This window comes from Neoarius graeffei, chromosome 21 (genome assembly GCF_027579695.1).
Source record: "Neoarius graeffei isolate fNeoGra1 chromosome 21, fNeoGra1.pri, whole genome shotgun sequence".
Classification (NCBI taxonomy): Eukaryota; Metazoa; Chordata; class Actinopteri; order Siluriformes; family Ariidae; genus Neoarius; species Neoarius graeffei.
Genome location: NC_083589.1, coordinates 39,679,643 through 39,706,085, shown reverse-complemented (window position 1 = coordinate 39,706,085; position 26,443 = coordinate 39,679,643). Strand labels below are relative to the sequence as shown.

At 42.0% G+C, this 26,443-nt stretch overlaps 1 protein-coding gene across 3 annotated transcripts in view; it reads left to right on the top strand.

Annotated features, from left to right (window-relative positions):
- phf21b (PHD finger protein 21B) overlaps window positions 1-25,224 on the top strand; it is a 160,549-nt gene extending 135,325 nt beyond the window's left edge. For all 3 annotated transcript variants that reach the window (XM_060903102.1, XM_060903101.1, XM_060903103.1), the window contains 9 exons: window positions 1,103-1,237; window positions 1,567-1,618; window positions 1,718-1,791; window positions 6,531-6,585; window positions 11,865-11,887; window positions 13,163-13,321; window positions 15,041-15,107; window positions 15,203-15,306; window positions 22,298-25,224. In XM_060903102.1, coding sequence (XP_060759085.1) covers window positions 1,103-1,237; window positions 1,567-1,618; window positions 1,718-1,791; window positions 6,531-6,585; window positions 11,865-11,887; window positions 13,163-13,321; window positions 15,041-15,107; window positions 15,203-15,306; window positions 22,298-22,573 — 945 coding nt within the window. In that variant the 3' untranslated portion in view covers window positions 22,574-25,224. The remainder of the gene's footprint in view (window positions 1-1,102; window positions 1,238-1,566; window positions 1,619-1,717; window positions 1,792-6,530; window positions 6,586-11,864; window positions 11,888-13,162; window positions 13,322-15,040; window positions 15,108-15,202; window positions 15,307-22,297) is intronic.
- The last annotated feature ends 1,219 nt before the right edge of the window (window positions 25,225-26,443 follow it).

Sequence of the window (26,443 nt, the reverse complement as noted above, 5' to 3'; positions counted from 1 at the left end):
GGCATAACTTGAAGATTGTTGTACACCAACGCAACCCATCGAACTTGAAGGAGTTGGAGCAGTTTTGTCTTGAGGAATGGGCAAAAATCCCAGTGGCTAGATGTGCTAAGCTAATAGAGACATACCCCAAGAGACTTGCAGCTGCAATTGCAGCAAAAGGTGGCTCTACAGAGTATTGACTGGGGGGGGTGAATACCTATGCACACTCCAGATTTCTGTTTTTTCATCTTATTGTTTGTGTCACAATAAAAAAAAAAAAAAACGTGCACCTTTAAAGTGGTAGGCATGTTGTGTAAATCAAATGGTGCTAACCCTCCAAAAATCCATTTTAATTCCAGTTTGTAATGCGACCAAACAGGACAAACACCAAGGGGGATGAATAACTTTTTACAAGACACTGTATATCATGATCATATTCCTGAGTCATGCAAAGTATCAGTTTGGAAGTGCGGCATCGTACAAAGACTATTAAAAGTTAGAATGCTCCTGCGAGGATTGAAACTATTTCTACCACTTATGATCTTTACACTGTAATGCTTTTGGGAATTCGTTCCCTCATTGAGCAACTTAACCTTCCTGGGCACTTGTGCGTGACAAGTTATTCTTTAGAATCCAGAAATGTCTCAGTGCAGGGTCTCATCCCTGCGTATGAGTTTTGCAGCAGTAATTAATCTCAGACTGGAATGAAAAATGTCTTGTGGCTGACAGAGGGAAGATTTGTGAGGCTCATTACGTTGTCGTTAAGAGAGAGAGGTGGTCCTCATGACCACTGGACACATTCAGCTCTCATAGGATCTCCTTCTCCTGCCTCCTATAGACCATCCTATAGACCATATAACATCTTGCACTGATCATGTAGTAAAGATTAGCGAGGCTGAATAACAGATTTTCCACTTGTATTTAGTCTCACAGCTTTAAGGTCATAGTACGACTGAAATTTTATATCCATTTAAAGAGTTAAAAGCGATTTTAACTACAGTATATTGTAGCGGTAAAATGATTGAACGTGTTTTCTGCTACACCAAATATCTTATTGTTATTATTTTATTACCAGTGAAACATCCTTGATGCTAAATGTGTTTGGATTTGGATGTTTTTCTAGGTGATTATAATCCAGCCACAGATCCCTAGCAGCTCTCAGGGTTCTCCAGGCCCCCAGGCTGAGATCCCCTCTCAGGAGCCCAGTCCTGCCCCGTCTCCCCCACACAAGCCCAATAAAAAAGAGGAAGACCCAGAGGTATGCTCACTCTGTATAGTCCACTACATCTGTAACAAGGACTGACAGACAAGTAGAAAAATAGTCGGGGTCAAGAAATAACCATAGATGGCTCCAGGAAAGACCTGTCTGAAATCATATTTACACAATTAGATTCTCGGGGGGGTTCTGTGGAGCCTTGCAGAAGAAGCGTGTCTTCTATGTTGTAACACACCTAAGCTGTATTTTTGGACACAAATCATGACGCACAGGAAAAAAAAAAAAAAAATGCAGGCCAACACATGCTATTAGGCATGGTATGAGACTTTGTTGCCATGCTTTATAATTTCTCCTCTCTCTCTCTCTCGCAGAAAATTGCGTTCATGGTAGCGCTCGGCCTCGTCACTACAGAGCACTTGGAAGGTGAGTTGCTGCACGCAGGACTCCGTTTCCTGAATGTAACGGATTTGTGTTACAAGTTTCCACAATAACTGGGATATTTTCACCATTTCATATTTTCAGAAATCCAGACCAAACGACAGGAGAGGAAGAGAAGAAGTACAGCTAACCCTGCATACAGCCTGTTTGATCCAGAGGTAGCGTTCAAACTCACCTGCACCACATACCTTTTTTGAACTGTACATTTAAAACAACAACAACAACAAAAAAAGAGGACAAAATAGATAATTGCCAAATGGGTTTTATCTTTAAATTAATGATAAAACAATCTGAAAAATGACTGGGAAAACATGTGGGGTGTCACAGTGGCTGAATTCTGGCAGACAGCCAAAACAGACCAGCTTCTCTTTCTATAATATACTTTGGCATCTTAACTTCAACCATGAACACATTTCACTTACATGATGATGTGCAGAGATCTCCACAAGCGCTGGCAACCGGCAGTTTTCTCCGCCTACACAGACGGTCTGCGCCGGCTACTCGATCCCAGAAAACAAAAAAACCTCGTCTTTCAACGTTCACGTAATTTATATCGTCTCCGCTGCCCATAATTTGCTGCAAATCCAATTATTTCACCACAAAAATGTCTTCGATTCAGGTCATGACCGGAAGCGATGCCATATTTGTGGGTTTGAGTCTCGTGCTCCGATTGGCTGAGCCGGACCATGTGACCACACTGTAGCGCATGTAGTTATGTTACAGAGCCAGGCAGCATACTACAGAGGGTGACTGAGAAAGCCAAGCACGCATGCATGCGCACACACACACACACACACCTGGAGGAACATTTCATACATATTTTGCAAGTATTTTATAAGGAAATGGTTAGTAATTTATTAGCTGAGAATGGGGCGGCATGATGATGTGGTGGTTAGCACTGTTGCCTCACAGCAAGAAGGTTCTGGGTTCAAGCCCAGTGGCTGACGGGGGCCTTTCTGTGTGGAGTTTGCATGTTCTCCCCGTGCCTGCGTGGGTTTCCCCTACAGTCCAAAGACATGCAGGTTAGGCCAAATGGTGGCTCTAAATTGACTGTAGGTGTGAATGTGAATGGTTGTTTGTCTCTGTGTCAGCCCTGCGATGATCTGGCGACTTGTCCAGGGTGTACCCCGCCTCTCGCCCATAGTCAGCTGGGATAGGCTCCAGCTTGCCTGCGACCCTGCACAGGATAAGCGGCTATGGATAGATAGCTGAGAATGCATCAGAAGGCATGTAAATTTCAAAATTTTCTGGGAGGGGGGCATGCCCCCCCCAGCATTAGCAGGCCTGTGGAGCCGCCGCAAATTCCAGAGCCACCTACTACTTTTTTTTTTTAAGCCGGTGTTCTGATAAACTGTCCTACACGTCAATGCGTCCTACAAAGCCCCACTGCGCATGCGCAGAGCACAAAACGTCATTTCTTGGCATTTGAACAGATTTTTGTCTTACATCAGCTGTGCTATAAACGGTGCAGAATAAACGGTGCAGATTAACGGCGTGCATTCAGTCTTTACTACTTAATCTAACATAATGCTGATTTCTAACCATTGCGCGAGTCTTGCAATACATCTGAAATATCTCCCCTTCACGATCTTCCACCAAAGCGCTTCAACTTCTGACCTATCTGATCAAACGTAAAGTAAAGATAACTTGAAAGAGAACAAGTTATATTACTTCATTTATTTGAGGCAACGAGTTTCCACCTTTTTTTCCAAGCAAGCTTAACTTATTCTTTTTTACAGTGAGTGTAGTATATTCTGGTGGGGTCATTTGAATTGTCAAAACTTCCTACATTCATATGTTAACGTAAAGGCATATTCTGATGGTCATTGAGTTGTCCAAGTCCTGCATTCATATATTAAAGTAAAAGAATATTCTGACGAGGTCGTTTGAACTGTCAGAATGTCCTACACTCCTATTTTAATGCAGAAGCATATGTCAAAACACCCTACATTCATAGATTGTAAAAACATATTCCGATGGTCATTTGAATAATCAGAACGTCCTACTTACTGTAGAAGCATATTCTGACGTGGTCATATGAGTTGTGAGAACGTCCTGCGGCGTCATTTGAATTGTAAGAACGTCCTACACTCATATTTTAATGTAGAAGCATATTCTGAAGGGGTCGTTTGAATTGTCAGGACGTCCTACATTAATATATGAATGTAAAAGCATATTCTGATGGAGTCGTTTGAATTGTCAGAACGTCCTACATTCATATGAATTCTGACAGGGTTGGTGGACGTTGTATCAATGTAGAAGCATGTTCTTTGCAGAGGGAAAAAACGCGAACTATGACTAAAAGTTAAAGTTGAATCACACTGTAGGATTTCCTGCAACGTAGGACTGCTCGACAGACATGTCTGACATCCCCTCCTACCGTAGGACGCTTCGCGGATGTAGGACAGTTTATCAGAACACCGGCTACTTCAGATTTTCTGGAGAACCCAGAATGTGGAAGTGTTTTTAATTAGGTTTTAACTGTACCTCTGCTGTTTTCCTCCAGAGATCAAGTTGGATACGGTGTCTTGTAGGGGGAACCAAACTTATGCTCTAAACTGGTTATGCGTAAATGATAAAGATGTGTCAATTTCAGGAAAGCCTGTCGTATTTAGAACTAGATATGGTAGAAAAATGTAAAAATTTCACCGTGCAAAGGGATTTCCAATGTTCTTATTTGTTAATACTGGGTTTGCGCACTGTTGGTTGTAGTTGGGGAAAAAAAAGCCCCCACAAACCAGATTATCCTGTGTTTTTATTCTCTATTGTTTATACAGTGGCGCTTGAAAGTTTGTGAACCCTTTAGAATTTTCTATATTTCTGCATAAATATGACCTAAAACATCATCGGATTTTCACACAAGTCCTAAAAGTAGATAAAGAGAACCCAGTTAAACAAATGAGACAGAAATATTATACTTGCTCATTTATTTATTGAAGAAAATGATCCAATATTACATATCTGTGTGTGGCAAAAGTATGTGAACCTTTGCTTTCAGTATCTGGTGTGACCCCCTTGTGCAGCAATAACTGCAACTAAATGTTTGCGGTAACTGTTGATCAGTCCTGCACACCGGCTTGGAGGAATTTTAGCCCATTCCTCCGTACAGAACAGCTTCAACACTGGGATGTTGGTGGGTTTCCTCACATGAACTGCTCACTTCAGGTCCTTCCACAACATTTTGATTGGATTAAGGTCAGGACTTTGACTTGGCCATTCCAAAACATTAACTTTATTCTTCTTTAACCATTCTTTGGTAGAATGACTTGTGTGCTTAGGGCCATTGTCTTGCTGCATGGCCCACCTTCTCTTGAGATTCAGTTCATGGACAGATGTCCTGACATTTTCCTTTAGAATTCGCTGGTATAATTCAGAATTCATTGTTCCATCAATGATGGCAAGCCGTCCTGGCCCAGATGCAGCAAAACAGGCCCAAACCATGATACTACCACCACCATGTTTCACAGATGGGATAAGGTTCTTATGCTGGAATGCAGTGTTTTCCTTTCTCCAAACATAACGCTTCTCATTTAAACCAAAAAGTTCTGTATTGGTCTCATCCGTCCACAAAACATTTTTCCAATAGCCTTCTGGCTTGTCCACATGATCTTTAGCAGACTGTAGACAAGCAGCAATGTTCTTTTTGGAGAGCAGTGGCTTTCTCCTTGCAGCCCTGCCATGCACACCATTGTTGTTCAGTGTTTTCCTGATGGTGGACTCATGAACATTAACATTAGCCAATGTGAGAGAGACCTTCAGTTGCTTAGAAGTTACCCTGGGGTCCTTTGTGACCTCGCCGACTATTACATGCCTTGCTCTTGGAGTGATCCTTGTTGGTCGACCACTCCTGGGGAGGGTAACAATGGTCTTGAGTTTCCTCCATTTGTACACAGTCTGTCTGTCTGTGGATTGGTGGAGTCCAAACTCTTTAGAGATGGTTTTGTAATGTTTTCCAGCCTGATGAGCATCAGCAACACTTTTTCTGAGGTCCTCAGAAATCTCCTTTGTTCGTGCCATGATACACTTCCACAAACATGTGTTGTGAAGATCAGACTTTGATAGATCCCTGTTCTTTAAATAAAACAGGGTGCCCACTCACACCTGATTGTCATCCCATTGATTGAAAACACCTGACTCTAATTTCACCTTCAAATTAACTGCTAATCCTAGAGGTTCACATACTTTTGCCACTCACAGATATGTAATATTGGATAATTTTCCTCAATAAATAAATGACCAAGTATAATATTTCTGTCTCATTTGTTTAACTGGGTTCTCTTTATCTACTTTTAGGACTTGTGTGAAAATCTGATGATGTTTTAGGTCATATTTATGCAGAAATATAGAAAATTCTAAAGGGTTCACAAACTTTCAAGCACCACTGTATATATAAAGTTACACTTTTCTATACCTTTAATTCTCGTTAGTAGCAGAGTCAAGCAGGTAACAAAAACTCTCTGAAGCATTAATGTTTTATTGGCAAAATTTGTATAGTGGAAAAAAAAAACGCCTTTAGTACTCAGTCACTTCAGATATGGGCAACAAAGAAAAAACAACCAAGTAACGGACGCTAGTCAGGCACAGAAAACAGCAATTAAACAACAGCCCAGGATTCAAGGTCCGGCTCTTCTGTTTACTGCAAGCCATGGATTCAAGGTCCGGCTCTTCTGTTTACTGCAAGCCATATTACCGTCCCCCCCCCCCACCACCACCACCACCACCACTCTGTATGTCCTCTACTAAGGTCAACAATAGAATGCACAAACGTCCTCTACTCAAGAACATTTTTAACTAACAGCAAACAAGCAGGTCATGTTTCCTCTAAATGTAGTAGACATTTTGCATACATTTTGTTCTTATGATCTCATGAAAATGTTTCTCCGTTGTTGCTTTCCAGCGGAAAAGGCTCGCATCAAATTACCTGAACAACCCACTTTTCTTATCAGCCAGAGGTAAAACTCATTTCTCTTCCCATCAACACAACAGCTTGGGTAGAGCTCACAAAATGACATTTGAAGAGGCATGCTCATGCACTGTGTTACAACACACACACACACACACGTTACCAAGCCAGACAAATAGGACCTGAGCTCATGTAATGCAGAGTGAATACCAAAGACTCAAAAACATGTACGTGCAGGTCAGCAGTGACGTTTTGGTCACTTATCAAATGAGTTATTCACACTTTTGAAGCACCTAGTGTAATACAGATCACACCGGATGTGTATTGTGTGTGTAATGTGTGTTAAGGCCCGGTCCCACAATACTGATAACTATAACTACAATGATAACTATAAATAAATGGGTCCCCTGCAGTTTATGTGGTCACACCAGACCGATAACAATACCTATAGCCCAGGCCTGGGTTTATCCGTATCGGTGATGTTGCTTCTGGAGCAATTTTTCCAGACCTGGACCTGATCTGATCTGATAAAACATCTGACCAATCGGGAAATTGTTTACATGTCTGAGCACGTACTGTTTTCTCCGGGCATCTTTGTGCATCTTTGCTGCATTATGAAGTCACGGAATACTGATTTACGGGAAATAAAAAAATATATATATATTATTCAAAGCACGGATCTTTTATTCACGGATATATGTGATATTCCGTGAAGTATCAATAGTAAATTAATAAACATATAAATGCAGGTGGGCGGCACGGTGGTGTAGTGGTTAGCGCTGTCGCCTCACAGCAAGAAGGTCCGGGTTCGAGCCCCGTGGCCGGCGAGGGCCTTTCTGTGCGGAGTTTGCATGTTCTCCCCGTGTCCGCGTGGGTTTCCTCCGGGTGCTCCGGTTTCCCCCACAGTCCAAAGACATGCAGGTTAGGTTAACTGGTGGCTCTAAGTTGACCGTAGGTGTGAATGTGAGTGTGAATGGTTGTCTGTGTCTATGTGTCAGCCCTGTGATGACCTGGCGACTTGTCCAGGGTGTACCCCGCCTTTCGCCCGTAGTCAGCTGGGATAGGCTCCAGCTTGCCTGCAACCCTGTAGAACAGGATAAAGCGGCTAGAGATAATGAGATGAGATGAGATAAATGCAGGTAAGATATTTTAATTATAAACTTCAGCAGTCCAAACATTTGTTTTAGACTTTTTAATTTTTATCCGTATGAAATCCATAAGCAAACTGTAATATACTGAAACGTCTGTGACCAATCTGTAAATTATTAACATCTGTAATAAAATCCATAACCACTCTGTATTTTGTATCCTTTTTTTATTAATTATATTTCCATAGTCTGTGACCTATCTGTATTTTATCAACCACCTGAGTACGTGCATGGGTTGTTTTGAAGTCCAAGCTTGACAGTATGACGCAGAATAAAATGTGCTCCTACTTGGAAAAAACTTGCATGACTATTGCTGGGTTTCACGTGGCGTCACATCCGCCTCATTAGTTATTCAAAACTTTAGCTGGTGGTCTACCAAAGCTCAGTTGACAAAGCGTTTGTATGGAGAAGGTGCATTGCTTGCATGAAAAATACCTTACGCTTGCGTTGTTTTAGGTTGTTCGAATCGATTAAACTGTGAAACTGATAAAAGTTTCTTCAGGGTTCCCCGTGCACTAATAAAAAAGGGTGAATGAACACAGGATTTCACAAAAAGACATCGAGAAAGGTGGCTTTTGAACCTCTCACTGAAAACAAATGGAGTTGAGTCGAAGCATGCTTGAGTTTGCAGTGATCACTTGGTGAAAGGTTCGTATCGCCCTCTCAGCTATGGCGTTAGTGTTTTCCAAGTACTTTTCTTGCTACGTGTTATTTTACGGTGCTTTTTTTAGTCACGAAGCGCTGAAGTCCCCAGCTGTTTTTGTTCACTCCTCCTCACAAAGTCCATATGCATGAAGGTGTCGACAAAATTCTTCCCCAGCCATACAGTTACAATGCACCATGATCACGTCTCCGTCTTGTTTAACTAAGATCCAGGTCTTTAAAGGGGTTTCTGATGATCTTTGTGAATGATTTAGCTGAGAGATAAGAGCCAACACAAGTGAGAATCAAGCAAACTGTTGTTTGTTTACACTTCAACTTGCAGCGCTTCGTTGTAAAGACGCGAACGAAAAGCTAAAAAAAAAAAAAACCATACTTACACGGGCAAAAACAATACAGGATTCATTCGGCAGTGACTTGATCCCAAGGTCCTTTACCCAGCCACATACAAAAAAGTTGTAAGCCTCCATACTCGTCCACGCTTTCATCTGTTTTGCGGTGTAGAAGGACGTCTGCAACACCAGATAGTTCGAGATGTCGGGGAACTCGACTGAAGGGTAGTTTTCGAGATCGTATGACAAATCCTTCTTTCCCAGACTGTAGGGGTCGATTTCATTGCACATAGCAATCTGCTGAATATATCTAAAGCCAGCAGTGGCTTCTAGATTACGAGCGTACTCTGATAAGTTATCGATAGTTGTTTGCACTACGGCAGCCGTTTAGACCACCAGCTATTTCACTTCCGGTAAAACTGCTAAGAAAAGTCACGTGACTGAAACCCAGCAATTCCTAAGTTACATGCAGTTATTTACCTGAGTGGCCAGTGGTGGACCAACCGATATTATAGTCAGGATTACAGCTGCAGGGCTGTGAAATGGAAAAAGTAAAAACCGAGGAAAATGGCCCCAGAAACCAAGTAAATCTTGCATCAAATAGAACAATTCTTAGCATCTCCTGAAAGAGAAAATTGCTCCCAAAATGTGCATATTTTAATGACTATAGCTTTGTTTTGACATGAAAACTGTCCATCAGTATTTTTCATAATATATAAAAAAAAAAAAAAACGAACATGACTTGAAATAAGGGGCGGCACGGTGGTGTAGTGGTTAGCGCTGTTGCCTCACAGCAAGAAGGTCCGGGTTCGAGCCCCGGGGCCGGCGAGGGCCTTTCTGTGTGGAGTTTGCATGTTCTCCCCGTGTCCGCGTGGGTTTCCTCCGGGTGCTCCGGTTTCCCCCACAGTCCAAAGACATGCAGGTTAGGTTAACTGGTGACTCTAAATTGACCGTAGGTGTGAATGTGAGTGTGAATGGTTGTCTGTGTCTATGTGTCAGCCCTGTGATGACCTGGCGACTTGTCCAGGGTGTACCCCGCCTTTCGCCCGTAGTCAGCTGGGATAGGCTCCAGCTTGCCTGCGACCCTGTAGAACAGGATAAAGCGGCTACAGATAATGAGATGAGACTTGAAATAATTTTTCTTACTTATAAACCAACATGTACATTAATTAGGAACAGTTTAGCTACATGAATTAAATAAAAGATTGAAAATACTGATCGGCATTTCAAAACCATAGTAAAACCATTTAGAAAGTTTTGCAAATATGAAAACAAGATATAAATACCTGGCAACCTGTAATTTAATTTCACCAGTCCTGCATGTTTCTTTCCCTGCACATGATCGACCAAGCGTGTTCTTCCTCCCGATCCGTATTTTACATCCTGATGGCATCACGTGCAGCACGCCTTGCCTGGTTCCTTGATCGTTCAGATGTGTTCATAAAGATATTTGTTTCCGACTTTAAATTCCAGCCACCGCCAATTCCATGGATTCTTGATACCACTTTCCTTGTCTACTTTTTTCACATTGTCATTATCGCCATCTTCCATCTGTACGATGTGTCTCCGCAACACAGACGTATGGAAAAAATCTTTTATCATCACTTAATCGCAAGCAACACATGTCTGAAAAGAGTAACCCGAAAATGGTAAGAAATAAATGGTGCCGTGTCGTACAACAGTCTACGATGTCGTGTATATATAACTTGTACGATGTTGTAAAATACAGAGACACCTGGTGTTAGGTCCCCCCCCATTCAGTAAACAATGTACTCGTCTGCGATTACGGTCCCTAACAATTAGCAGAGTACCCCCACCCCCTACATTTTTTTTCAAAAATACACAATTTACAAAAAATGGTATTTTTGCGATCAAATCCGCAGAATTCTGCGGATTTTTCACAGCCCTGCAGCTGTGGTGTGACTGGTCCAGACTGGAACTAAATTCAGGCATAGGTATAGTCATAGTTGGAGTTATATGGCCCTTTTCCACTACTCTTTTTCAGCTCACTTCAGCTCGCTTCAGCCCGACACGGCTCGCGTTTCGACTATCTCAAAACAGCACGACTCAGCTCACTTCAGCCCTGCTTAGCACCCAAAACTCGCACGGTTTTGGAGTGGGGCTGAAGCGAGCCAAACCGAGCTGAGTGAGGCTGGGGGCGTGAGCAGACACTCCCCTGTGCACTGATTGGTGAGGAGGAGTGTCCTCACATGCCCAGACACGCCCCACGAGCACGCTGGGATCTGTAAACACCGTAAACCCGGAAGAAGAAGAATTAGGAAAATTTCTGGAGCCTTATGCGCCTCGCCTCATCTACTGTATACGCTCTTGCCAGTATCTGTTGGCGTTGTCGGTGACAACAAGCCACAGCACCAAGACCAGCAACACTAACGACTCCATGTCCTCCGTGTTTATTGTTTACTCTCCGGGTCGTGAGACTACCGCTTAAAAGATCACTGATGTCACTGTTTGCGCTGCCTAACGACATCACATGACGTCCACCCACTTTCGCTAACTCCACCCAATGTGTCCACCCACTTCCAGCCAGCACAGTTCAGCACGGTTGTAGTCGAAATGCAACTCCAACAGCCCCGCTCAGCTCGACTCAGCCCAACTCAGCACCGCACGGCTCAGCCGCGTTTGTAGTGGAAAAGCGGCAATAGTTATTGGGGTTGTGGGATCGGGCCCTTACACACACACACCACTGTCCCCTGTTGATCTGCACTGCTCATTTTGGTGTTTTACACCCAATTCATGATTACCTAATTAGCAAGGCCTTCACCAAACCCCAAGCTCTTCTTGAATCATGGACAGCATGAAAGTGTTTGCGTTGCCATGGTCGATACAGAGTTAGAATATCGAGTTCTATCCTACATATTAGATCCGTTACTGTAGGTCTACATTTAATTGCAGGGTCACTGAAAGTTCTCCACTGAAAGTTCTTTTGAGCAGGAGAATAGGCTTCCGTACCCAGGAAACTCTCCCCCCATAAAAAAAACAAAAAAACCCAGACATGCTCTGTTGTTAAAAACCAATAGACACAGTGCTATAAAAAGAAGCGCCTCAAGCTTTGTTTCTGTGTGCTCAGCTTTGTTGCATGGCTATAACTGTAATCTAACCCATGAATAACCCTGTCTCTTCACTCTGCAAGCTACTAACTTATTCTCTACTTCCTATTCACACGCCAGACTCTGAGGATCTGTGTTGGAAGGTATGTAGCAACACTCAAGATTCTGTATGTAGAAGGAAAAGGGGTCTAAGGCTTTTTGTAATGATCGTATTAACATGTTAATACATAAATATACTCAGCAAAAATAAAAACTTGACACTCATTATTTTTCAAATAGTGTTTAGAAACTTTTCTTGAAAGAGTTCTTGTTGTGATTATGGTTAAATGCATTGTCAAGGGCATTACGTCACACATTCATTCTACTGGTCGGGCCTACGTAGCACTTGCGAGAGCACTGCATGCTAAAATCACGTTTCCACGTGACACAAGTGACGTGACCTATTGATACACGTGCAATTGATCTCACGGTAGCAGAGTAGAGTGTCATCTCAGAAAAACAAGGTTTTATGGTTAATTATTCGTTAATTTGCAATGCCACGACTGTCAAACATTCAGCGTGAACGTGCCATTGGCATGCTGAATACGGGAACATCCGTCACTGACGTTGCGAGGGTTATGGGATGCAGTCGACAGACCAGCCATAATCTCCAGACACGTCTCCATCAAACTGGCACCACAGCCGACCGCCCCCGTCCTGGTCGACCGCGTGTGATGTCACACGCAGAAGACCGACAGATTGTCTTACGTCATTCGCGTAATCAGTTTGTCACTGCCACATCCACTGGGAATGAATTGCTTGGAGGTCGAGTGACTGCCCAAACCATTCGAAATCGCCTGCGCTCTGCTCTGCATTAAGTTGTGACTCACAGTTTTTGATCATGGACATTGTCGTCGCATTTCCGGTGGAACCGATTCCATGACAAACATGATCTGTATGCTATAGCATCTTTAATGACAAGATAATTGAATACAATCGTTATTTCAAACCTATTTTCCAAAATGTTCAAATTATTGACTTTGAAACGAGTGTAAAGTTTTTATTTTTGTTGAGTTTAATTTGAATATTACTGGAATTCATAAATATGCAGTCCTGAACTGTATACCATGAGCTGACGAAAATAACAGCGCGAACAGCATTTCATTTCATATGAAATACAATTCAGTCTTCTCGTATAACTAAAAGAAGCTACTAAATGAGCAAGAGTGTGTATCTGACAGAACGGTGCCAAAACTTTCCCTATCCAGAGCCTGGAAGAAAAGGATCAAAGGAACATGTCAGGATAATACAGTTCTTTTTAAAATCAATCCTCACTGCTGTTGATTTTCTGCCTGGACACTGAAGTAATGCAGATGTACAGAGCACATTGTTGAGAACAGGGCTGTAAGTGTGACTTGTTTTGTGCATGGCTGCTGCAGGAGGAGCTGGAGCATGATGATCACTGTGCTGTGTGCAAAGAGGAAGGGAACCTTCAGCAGTGCCATAGCTGCACCCGCGCTTACCACCTCGACTGCTTACACCCTCCGCTCAAATCCCTACCCAAGGGCGTGTGGATGTGCCCTAAGTGCCAGAAGAAGGTCAGTCAGTCACTCAGAACATTCAACGTTTTATTTACATACAACCCCGATTCCAAAAAAGTTGGGAAAAAGTACAAATTGTAAATAAAAACGGAATGCAATAATTTACAAATCTCAAAAACTGATATTGTATTCACAATAGAACATAGACAACATATCAAATGTCGAAAGTGAGACATTTTGAAATTTCATGCCAAATATTGGCTCATTTGAAATTTCATGACAGCAACACATCTCAAAAAAGTTGGGACAGGGGCAATAAGAGGCTGGAAGAGTTAAAGGTACAAAAAAGGAACAGCTGGAGGACCAAACTGCAACTCATTAGGTCAATTGGCAATAGGTCATTAACATGACTGGGTATAAAAAGAGCATCTTGGAGTGGCAGCGGCTCTCAGAAGTAAATATGGGAAGAGGCTCACCAATCCCCCTAATTCTGCGCCGACAAATAGTGGAGCAATATCAGAAAGGAGTTCGACAGTGTAAAATTGCAAAGAGTTTGAACATATCATCATCATCTACAGTGCATAATATCATCAAAAGATTCAGAGAATCTGGAAGAATCTCTGTGCGTAAGGTTCAAGGCCGGAAAACCATACTGGGTGCCCATGATCTTCGGGCCCTTAGACGGCACTGCATCACATACAGGCATGCTTCTGTATTGGAAATCACAAAATGGGCTCAGGAATATTTCCAGAGAACATTATCTGTGAACACAATTCACCGTGCCATCCGCCGTTGCCAGCTAAAACTCTGTAGTTCAAAGAAGAAGCCGTATCTAAGCATGATCCAGAAGCGCAGACGTCTTCTCTGGGCCAAGGCTCATTTAAAATGGACTGTGGCAAAGTGGAAAACTGTTCTGTGGTCAGACGAATCAAAATTTGAAGTTCTTTATGGAAATCAGGGACGCCGTGTCATTCGGACTAAAGAGGAGAAGGACGACCCAAGTTGTTATCAGCGCTCAGTTCAGAAGCCTGCATCTCTGATGGTATGGGGTTGCATTAGTGCGTGTGGCATGGGCAGCTTACACATCTGGAAAGACACCATCAATGCTGAAAGGTATATCCAGGTTCTAGAGCAACATATGCTCCCATCCAGACGACGTCTCTTTCAGGGAAGACCTTGCATTTTCCAACATGACAATGCTAAACCACATACTGCATCAATTACAGCATCATGGCTGCGTAGAAGAAGGGTCCGGGTACTGAACTGGCCAGCCTGCAGTCCAGATCTTTCACCCATAGAAAACATTTGGCGCATCATAAAACGGAAGATACGACAAAAAAGACCTAAGACAGTTGAGCAACTAGAATCCTACATTAGACAAGAATGGGTTAACATTCCTATCCCTAAACTTGAGCAACTTGTCTCCTCAGTCCCCAGACGTTTACAGACTGTTGTAAAGAGAAAAGGGGATGTCTCACAGTGGTAAACATGGCCTTGTCCCAACTTTGAGATGTGTTGTTGTCATGAAATTTAAAAATCACCTAATTTTTCTCTTTAAATGATACATTTTCTCAGTTTAAACATTTGATATGTCATCTATGTTCTATTCTGAATAAAATATGGAATTTTGAAACTTCCACGTCATTGCATTCCGTTTTTATTTACAATTTGTACTTTGTCCCAACTTTTTTGGAATCGGGGTTGTACAAATTGTTAACGATGTTTAAAAGCAACGTGCATGAATTTGAAGCGGTTCTTTCTCTTGCTCTTTTGAAGGTTCTGAATAAAGAAAACTTATCTTGGCCACATAATTTTGTTCAGTCTTATGTTACACACAAAACAGGTACGATCCTCTATACGTACATTAATGCGCTACATACCTGCCTTTTGTTTGTAGCCGAGGATGTGTAATGCATGTTTCGATGTGCATGTGTCTAGTGAGAGAGGAGGAGAAGAGAAGACTGATGAGGAGGAACAGTGAGCTGAAGAAAGAGTGTGCACACCTGAAAGAAGAAGACCAGAAACTCAACAAATCACTTTTGGTACAGTTCATGTTCCGCTACTTAAACACTGCTGAGGCAGAAAGTCTATGTATATTTTACTGGGACACACAGAGGCAAAGAAATAACTGTTTAGTTCAAAGATATGAACTCATTTGTCTCACAGAGATTTCACAGCATTAATTGAAACTAGAAATGCAGTTTGCAGTACCATGCAAAAATCTTAGGCACCCTATTTTTTTTTTTTCATACAAACTTTGCTACAGATTTCTATTTTATGACTCTGACATTATCGAGTCAGGACAAAAATATTTTAGGAGTTCCCAACGTTCGTTTTCCAGCACAAAATTAAATCCCCTCATCTCATTATCTCTAGCCGCTTTATCCTGTTCTACAGGGTCGCAGGCAAGCTGGAGCCTATCCCAGCTGACTACGGGCGAAAGGCGGGGTACACCCTGGACAAGTCGCCAGGTCATCACAGGGCTGACACATAGACACAGACAACCATTCACACTCACATTCACACCTACGCTCAATTTAGAGTCACCAGTTAACCTAACCTGCATGTCTTTGGACTGTGGGGGAAACCGGAGCACCCGGAGGAAACCCATGCGGACACGGGGAGAACATGCAAACTCTGCACAGAAAGGCCCTCGCCGGCCACGGGGCTCGAACCCGGACCTTCTTGCTGTGAGGTGACAGCGCTAACCACTACACCACCGTGCCGCCCATCAAGGGCATAACTCTGGTAAAACTTGCCCAAATTAAATTAAATTTCAATATGCGTATAACTGTCATATAACAAAGCCTTTTGCCAAGTTTGGTGAAATTCCTCCACAAATTGTGAGAGGGGTTGATTTTCAGAAGAACGTCCACCCTCATGAAATTGTCAAAGTACAAGTTATTTAATCAAGGGTCAAAACTCTGGTAAAATTTTCACAAACGAAATTAAATCACAATCTGCGTATTACCGTCATATAACAAGGCCTTTTGCCAAGCTTCGAGAAATTCATCCAAAAGTTGTGAGAGGAGTTGATGTCAGAAGGCGAGCACACCTTCATGAAATTGTAAAAGTACAAGGTTGTTAATCAAGGGCTGTAACTCTGGTAAAATGTGACCGAATTGAACAAAATAACAAATATGCGTACTGCTAACATATAACAATGCCTTTTGGTGAAATTCCTCCAGAAATTGAGAGAGGAGTTGATTTCAGAAGGAAAACGCACTCATGAAATTGTCAAAAGTATAATTTTGTTAATCAAGGGCTGTAACTCTGGTAAAACGTGACCCAATTTAACAAAAATCACAATATGCATATTACCGACATAGAACGCAGAATCCTGCCAAGTTTTGTGAAATTCCTCCAAAAATTGTGAGAGGAGTTGATTTCAGAAGGTGAGCACCCTTCCCGGGACGGACGGACGGACGGACATCGCCACGACATTATCCTCCTTCAGGCCTTTCAGCCAGCGGGGGATAAAAAAGTTTGTATCTGAGCAGCATATTCCATAAGAGAGCACTTCTCAGATTACAAAAGGAAACATAATGAAGGCTGCTGGGTTTTGGTGCAAAATGAAGAAGCGAGTGTGACAGTCAAAGTGTCCAGAAGAACTGCGGCTGGTTCTGTAAGATGCTCAGTAAAACCTACAGCTCACTTCCTTATAAAACTGCATTCACTGGACCTGAGACTACTATTTTTTTTTTTTTTAAAGCAAAGGGTTGTCTCACACCAAATACTGACTTTGTTTCATTTATTATGGCTTACTGCTGTTTATCATGTTTTTAAAATGTTGAAACATTTCATTATTTTTAAGCCATTTTTGGTCGACAGCATTTCTTTACATGTGCCTAAAGGCCCGGTCCCACTGCACTTACGGATGCAAAGAGGATGTAAAACGTAAAAAAATATTTGCCATCCGTTGGAAAACGCTATGCATCCGTTGTGTACTCATTGCATACGTGCTTCATACGCTCTATCCATCGAGCATCCGTCCACTGTGATTTCATCCGCGCAAAAAGTTTTGAGCTGCACAAAACTTTTAGAACGGATGAACTTTCCGCCGTGTACGATGTAAATCCGCGACATATACGAGCAACAAACGTTCTATGTCCGTTATCATCCGTTAAACGTCTGCTGTATCCTCTCTGCATCCTCTGGGCATCCTCGCAACTCACATCCGCTGCAGCTGAAAACGGAAAGAGGGAGGAAAGATAAGGTACATGAAACGTCTATTCATCGTTAGTAGCACGGAAATAGAAAGGATGTAAGCGTATGCATCTCGTATATAAAGTATTCAAAACGGACAAAGCGTTTATATCTGGGATGTATCTCGTATATTTAGGATGTCTGGAGTATGTCTAGAGTATGTAGAAGGACACCTAGCGGACAATCGGTCTGCATCCGATATACATCCGCGCAACATGCCCTTTGTTTCCGTTAGGCGTACGTGATGCATCCCCTTCTTCCGCTATGCATCCGCTCTTTCTGCTATGCGTCCGCTTCTCAGTTATCACCGGTAACCCCTTCGGAGCTGTCATCCACTTCCATCCGCTTTCATCCGCTAGGCTTCCTATGAACATGCGTTTAACATCCCCGCTATATACTACCCACGACCGTTCTTTTCCGTTCTGTTTTCGCAAATTTTCGCCAATTTTGTCCATTTCTGGAGCGGATGAAAACGGATAGAGCCACCCCCGAAATTTTGCTCGTCCGCTGTGTCCTTTTTGCATACGTTTTGTGTCCATCGGCCAGTGGGACCGGGCCTTGAGACTCTTGCACAGGACTCTACATTAAAGCAATATGGCTTTTCGATTTCATAAAATCAGTGAAGTTTAGTTCCCTCTGAAATTTGGCCATTTCTGATGCATGATAATTTTTGTAATATTAAAAAAAAAAATCACCCCAGGCCATTCTGTGGCTGGGAAGTTATTTAATTTGAGGGGATTCCCGAGCAAACAATGTGCATGAAATCAATCACTTTGCGCAGTCAAGAAGACAGAGGAAGTCCGTGTGCGCATGCGCATCCTTACCTGAGCCGCATCGTCATCTTCACCTTTTGGGTTTTATGGCAGCTGGCATCCAGTGTTGCATTACTGCCACCTACAGGTTTACCTTGACCGTGCACTGATATGCTGCGTTCATGTGCTATGGGAAGATGATATTTTCCAGTTGGGAAGTGGTATTTACCAGTGTGTTGTGTTCACATGCTTTTGTTGTTGTTGACAAAGGACGCAGACTGCTAGTTAGCAATAGTTAGTTAGCTATCGTTAGCAATAGAGTCTGCTCTGGATAGGTAAAAACAAACCATAACACATTTTTAAAGGAAATGGATTTCTAACGTATTATATTACACTTGTTAATGACGCAACATTGCATAGACACCAAAAACTACCCACTAGTACTAGTAAAAAAAAAAAAAAAAAAAAAACTTTAGTAGCGTACAATGCTTACCATTCAAGTGTCTTGTACCTCTCGCCGCCATGTTGAAAAGGTTAAAGTTCATCTCATCTCGGCAACTCATGTATCAAAATTTTCTACGAGTTGCCCAGTGGAAAATACCACAAGAGGGGGCGTTCATGAGTACTTTCCATGTCGGCGTTTGGTATTTACCATAATTCCCATAGCACATGAACGCACCAATAGTTCCATCATTCTATCACTAAACGAACAGCTGATCACACAGAGGTGCTCGTTGACCGCTGAGATTTATTAGTTTGGTCCCATGTTTCCTTTCCTTCGCAATACAGCGTCTTTTCTTCTTGCTTTCCGTTACTGTAGTCGGTCTTCCATGTTTCATGCGCACACTCATTCGCCATTGTTCTCTCCTGTTTCAAATTTGTATCCCACAGTGCGTTGCGCGCCCGGGGAAAGCCCACCACGTGATGCATGATGTAGTATCTTGACAAGAGGCAAGGAAAAAAATGGCAGAGAATTTAAGGCCAAGGGGGCTCTAAATTAATTAATTGTTCTTTTTTTGGGAAAAAAAGTAATAAAAATCGGAGGTCTATGATTTGAATTCAGTAGCTTTTGGTCAACTAAAAAAAAAAAAAAAAAAATTGAGCGTCGGGGAAAATTATTTTTATGGCCTAAATTTGAGAAAATCTGAGAGGCTGACTACCTTTAATATGCATTTTCAAAAACTTTAATTTGTTGTATAAAATGAAATGAAACACTTTGGGGTGGTTCTGGCATCACAACATCCTGTTACTGATTTTTATCCCCCCGGCATATAACGTGAGGATTTCTGCGACTTATTTTTCCTGTATTTCCATGGCAACCATTTCAACTTAGGAAAATTCAGAGTGGGGTTTTCGTTGGGGGGCCGGGGGAATACGTCATCTCCTGATGAAGTTCCCCCCCGTAACAGTAAACACCATGTTTTATTCTGTCTATGTACACTGCCTGGCCAAAAAAAGTAAGTCACTGTTTGAATTTAAATAAGCAAATACTTGAGAGCCTTTGATTGGATAATTACTGCAATGAGTAATAATATTTCATGCGGCAGCAGCTCTTTTTACCCAAACTGATGCGGTGATTAGCTTCACAACCATGTCAGAAGACGTATCCTGTGGTTATGGAAAAGCCGCTACTGTGTAATAGAAAGGTCAAATTATTGACACGCGCCAAGCACAGAAAAATACTAAGGAGATTGCAGAAAAACCGTCCAACGCGTTAACACCTGGAAGGATGGTGGTGAAACATCAACTTTGTGGAAGAAATGTGGTCAGGGGAGGGGGAAAAAAACAAACAAAAAAAACCCCACCTCAACTGACCATGATTGTTGACAAGTTGAACTCACAGCTATGTTTATTAGTGAAAGTAAGAGCATTTTCTCACGCATAATGCAACAAGAACACACAAGATTGGGACTAAACAACAGTGTGGCCATAAGAAAACCACTAGTTAGTGAGACTAACCAGAAGAAAAGGCTTCACTTTGCTAGGGAGTGTAAAGATTGGACTCTGGCGCAATGGGAAAAGGTCATGTGATCTCATGAGTCCAGACTGACCCTATTCCTGAGTGATGGGTGTGTCAGGGTAAGAAGGGTAGCACATGAAGCGATGCACCCATCATGCATAGTAGCCGCTGTACAAGCCTCTGGAGGCAGGGTTATGATCGGCAACATTATGCGGCAATAAAATAAAGTCTGCTGACGACCTGAATGACCAGGTTCACATCAGTAGATTTTTCTTCCTTGATGGTATGGACATATTCCAGGACGACAATGCTGGGATTCGTCATGCTCAAAGTATGAAAGAGTGGTTCAGGGAACATGAGGAATCATTTTCACACATGAAACGGCCACCACAGAGTCCTGGCCTTAACCCTACTGAAATTCTTTGAGATGTGCTGGAGAAGACTTGACAGGAGAATCGAACCACTCGGTAATCAATACAAGATCTCTGGGAAAAAATTAATGCAACTCCGGATGGAATGTTGTGAAGTCGGCTAAAGGTTGTTGCCTTAAATCAACGCGAAAGGCAGTGCAATGGGATATTAGCGTGTGACTTTTTTGTTGGCAGTGTTTAAATAATCACTCACCAACGTTGGGTAAAGACCAGAAAGCTTTCTAATGAGTAGAATCCACTATGTAGGATGCGTAAGCTGTTATCTGATTCCTTTAAACAAGGGAATACAAAGTGATCTTGTGTTTAGACTTCATAAAGCCGACATTAACCTACAACATGCTATATTACCGTGCTGGTTCCAGCTAGCCAAGCCAAGTTTACAGTTTTACATGCTGATGGCAGGTTTATTCTTAAAAAAAAAAAGAGAAGTCTAAAGTTACATAAAATATACAGGGTGTTTCAAAAAAATTGATATTGAGATGTAAATGTCCCAGAAACTACAGTCTCGGCAAATGAAACTGAACAGGCTTAATGTTGAACAATATAAGATTTATTCCTCAAAATTTGAATGAGAAATTCAAAAAAGGTATGTGGATTCCACAAAATTTCAATATGCACGCCATCTAAGACATGGCACACGTCCAGTTGGTAGTCCAGCTCCTGCCAAACACGCTGCAGCATGTCTTTGGTAACAGTCTTTTCTGGTAACAGCGCATTTTTAGAGAATTCGCTCATAAATGCACGCTGCACACAGTCTTGTTCGAGCGTACTCCAACACACAAAACGCCTTTTCTTTTCCAGTGAATAGCATTTCTATACCTAAAAAGATGAAATCAAAACAAAATGTTGACCTGTTTCCACACATGCTGTTAAAATTTGAGCTCAACTGAACAAGAACTGGGGCGGCACGGTGGTGTAGTGGTTAGCGCTGTCGCCTCACAGCAAGAAGGTCCGGGTTCAAGCCCTGTGGCCGGCGAGGGCCTTTCTGTGTAGAGTTTGCGTGTTCTCCCCGTGGGTTTCCTCCGGGTGCTCCGGTTTCCCCCACAGTCCAAAGACATGCAGGTTAGGTTAACTGGTGACTCTAAATTGACCGTAGGTGTGAATGTGAGTGTGAATGGTTGTCTGTGTCAGCCCTGTGATGACCTGGCGTCTTGTCCAGGGTGTACCCCGCCTTTCGCCCGTACTCAGCTGGGATAGGCTCCAGCTTGCCTGCGACCCTGTAGAACAGGATAAAGCGGCTACAGATAATGAGATGAGATGAAGAAGAACTGGCAAAAGTTATTCGATTGCGAAATATCAAAAATTTTTTTGAAACACCCCGTACTTACTTTGTGCGAACAATTCACGTGGACCGTTAAAACATGATTAGTCTGTTCTTGTAACTCGTCTGTTATTTAAGCATGTGATTGCATGGAAAGGATGTTATAATTTGTACCATTGTTGTTACCAAGCGAGCTTAATGATGTGTTTGCAAACAAATCTTAATTTTTCAAACATGATGGACACATCGAGGGGGTTGTGGGCACATCATAGCAACCAGAGGTGTGGACCGATGTGTGTCAAGGCTGCAGCCAGACGATACTGAGATAAAACGTGTGTAGCCATATCTTAAACAAGGTGTTGAATATGCTGTGAGGTTATGATCAATCAATGCTGGAAGATTAACCTGAGTGTGTCCCGACAGAAATGCAGAGACATGAAGGAACGTCTGCTGAGTCAGCAGAGAGAGACTCAGGCGTCTCTGGAGCGTCTCCGAGCCCTAATCCGCCTCATCCAGCGTGATCACATGATCCAGGTCACCATGACAGCTACCACCACCACTTCAGGGGGAGCGGCACTGCTCTCTCTACCCTGGATAAAACCAAGCTCCACCAGCAGCACAAGCAGCTCCACAGCACCCCCTGCAGGGCCCTCCACACTGCTGCACAAGAGTGTGCTGCACTCCCAGGGCAACAACTGACCCCCTCCCAGGCAAAAACACTTTATTCATAACATACCTGCATTTCTTTTACCACACAACTCTTCCAGAGCTTAATGTGAGATACTCACAATGGAAGCTGGAGAGTGAAATCTGGCCAATGTGGGTCGTCCCCCCCCCCCCCAAGAGCTGTATTGTCTTAAGGAAAAAAAAAATATTTAAAAAAAAATATAAAGGAAAAAAAAAATCAATACTAACTACAGTATATTCTTAATTCAATTCATAAGTATTTTTTAAACCCAACACCTACAGTGCTTAAGAGATTTTTTTTTTTAAACTTATTGTTTCTAATTTACTAAACTTTCTTGGCCTTAATGTATTTATGACAAATGAGCAGATAACCATGCCGTCACGAATACGGAAATTAAGTATTTTATGCGGCTAAAGCCTTTTTTTTTTTTTTTTTTTTTTAAAGGGGGGATACCTGTTCTGCATATAGTGAGAGAGAACATTAGAGTAGTGGTAGTTAAAAAAGAAATAAGAGAAAGAGAGGACTATACCATGATCTCTCATTCTCCTAAGAACAACAATCGCCATAATAATTCAGGTGAAAAGGAGATGGGAAAGTGGTTTTCATCGTGTATGTACGTACGAGCATACGAACCTTCAAACAAAAACACAGAAAAAAGGAAAAAAGAGAAAATAACTTTTTTTCAGTATTAATAGAGTTGAGATAAAGGAACAAAGTATTTAAGATGACTACAAAATTTAGCATTTCTAGTGAAGAATTTTAGTATTTTCATGCGGATGCCTGTTCATAATTGTGAATTGAAGTATTGGAGAGAGGGGATTGTTGTACATATGTTGTATTGTTATTACAGGTCCTTCTGATTTTTCTTCTGTATTGTTATTCCAATCAGAACCACATCAACGGTGTATCTTTCTGTTTCCGTTGCACTGACAGCAAACGTGGACATTAGGAAGAGCCATTCAAGTTCCGACGAGTGTGTGTACCTATTGTCAAATCCGTTCTTTTCTTTCTCCAGTATATAAGATATGCCAAAACAAAAAAACAAAACAAAAAACACTTACACGTTGAAGCTGGGAGCTTTCTCATCTTTCACCACGGTCTTTATTATCCGTCTTATCTGTATTTGTAGTTTTTGCTTTAATGATGCCTTATTTCCTAATCGCCACACTGACATTATTTACAATTTCACATATTATTGCAAAGACGCATCTGACTGGAGTTGTGTCTGTTTGATTATTTAATTTTCTTAATCTGTGAGATGATCTAAATGAACACTGCCTGAAGAACAAGATTAGATAAAGCCAGGGTTTATTAAATATATATCACATTAAAATGAGAAAAACTTACCTGGAATTAAATTTTTTTTTTTTTTGAAAGGACAATTTTGTGTGTCACCTTTGCTAGTTTGTCTTCCTGTTCTTCTAAAGGATTTCTCAAGGTGCGTAGTTCTGACCTGGCCTGTGAGGCAGGGCTGCTTCTCAACACGAGCAGATGAAAAGCTGATCTGCCTTTGCTCTATGTTATAGCTGTTATAGCTACTGATCAGCGTTTGACCCAAGTCAGCAGGGCCTGAGCTTGATCACAGTCCAGCGGAAGAGAGGACTTTGTTTCTAGAAATAAAAAATAAAAAAAAAACAACAACAGTGCAGGTCACTCGGTCTTGAATTGCGTTCAACTCTGCTGGAATCACCTTGATCAAAGATTCCTAAATAACCATAGCAGACTTTAAAAGACAAACAACCAACTCAAACACACAATATCATTACACAAGGGCTTCACAATTATGGGATTTATGGATGTAGAAACCTTATTTAAGTGCATATCATAAATTCCTGACATGGTCTGGGAGATTGTGCATCTTGTAAATTTCTCAAATTGAGTCAGATCAGCGTGCACCATCCAGATCCGAATGTAAGGAATTTCGTGCATATCACCCACTGCACCATAATAACACCCATGTCATACAGAGAAGCCGGATCCTAAGGGATTAGCTCACAGGAAACTACAGTGGGACTGGAATATAGATTAGACTCAAACCATGATGCAAACAGGAAAGTCGATGATAAAAAAAAAAAGCAAACTTGCCCATATCAGATGTTCTGCCCTTCACGCATCATACGAGACATGTCCCCACCTCCTCCTCCGCAGTCCACCCTCCCCCATATTCCAGAATCTTCTCCGGGACAAACTGTGCCGTGCTTATACAGATCTATTTTAATACACTCGACACTACGTTGAACAAGAAGAAACTTTTTTATATTCTTTTATCAATGAATGTGAGAAAGAAAAGAGAAAAAGAACATGACAATTTTTTATTGTTTGCCAATTATGCATTTAGCTTGCAACGTGTGATGTGTCCGTATGCTATGAGGAAAAGGTAGCAAAAATAAAACTGAAATTGAAAAGGCAACAAGGCAACTGTTAGATGGATGTCTTCGGACTGTCAGAGTAGTGTTTTCTCTTTGTCATTATGGAAGGGGACTGTCCAGTGGATAGTATGTATAGGAAAGTGTTTGTCTTACATATGCCAATGTAGTTTTTTCTTCTTTATGATGCATTCAAATTTGATCGATGGAAGTTGGTAAATGGTAAAGAGTAGTCACACTTTTTTGTACCAAGTTCTTATTGAAAACTGAATCAATAATAAACATGGAAAATTGGAGTCTTGTTAAGTGTGTTGCATTTATGTTGTGCGAGCATGTATAATACATTTTATTACAGTGCATTTACTTTTTCTTTTTAAAGCATGTGTCGGATATGCTCCTGTCCTTTTCATCAAGTTTACACGCAAAACTGGGAAACTACAAAATCTGTGGATGTGGAAAACATTCTGATATAAACAAGATCAGCTGTGAGCTACTACTCACTTACGTATCCCCCCACGTTCTCACTTCTATCAGAATGCAAGCAATCGAAGGAATAGGACACTTAGTATGAATGTTGACTTCAACAAATAATTAACCCTGAAACAAGTAGAGCAGTGTCTCTCCCCAGGGATTTCAAATAGCATCCTGGTTAACTGTCATTTTGAAATAGCATTTTGCTTCTTGAAATGGTGTCAAAATCCACGCTATATGTTTTGTAAATACATTCAGTCGGTAAACAGGAAGTCGATGTGCGACAGACCTGAAAACGGTATAGAACCCCAAGCTGAAGCTCGCTACCAAATATCAAGCAATTGTGATTTGTAGTTGCTGAGAAAAAAGTGTTACGAAAATTTTGTACATCCATGTTCTCATTATCTGTAGCCGCTTTATCCTTCTACAGGGTCGCAGGCAAGCTGGAGTCTATCCCAGCTGACTACGGGCGAAAGGCGGGGTACACCCTGGACAAGTCGCCAGGTCATCACAGGGCTGACACATAGACACAGACAACCATTCACACTCACATTCACACCTACGCTCAATTTAGAGTCACCAGTTAACCTAACCTGCATGTCTTTGGACTGTGGGGGAAACCGGAGCACCCGGAGGAAACCCACGCGGACACGGGGAGAACATGCAAACTCCGCACAGAAAGGCCCTCGCCGGCCACGGGGCTCGAACCCAGAACCTTCTTGCTGTGAGGCGACAGCGCTAACCACTACACCACCGTGCCACCCATCCATGTTATATGTTTCGTAAATACATTCAGTCGGTAAACAGCAAGTCGATACGCGACAGACCTGAAAACGGTATACACTACCGTTCAAAAGTTTGGGGTCACTTTGAAATGTCCTTATTTTTGAAAGAAAAGCACTGTTCTTTTCAATGAAGATCACTTTAAACTAATCAGAAATCCACTCTATACATTGCTAATGTGGTAAATGACTATTCTAGCTGCAAATGTCTGGTTTTTGGTGCAATATCTCCATAGGTGTATAGAGGCCCATTTCCAGCAAC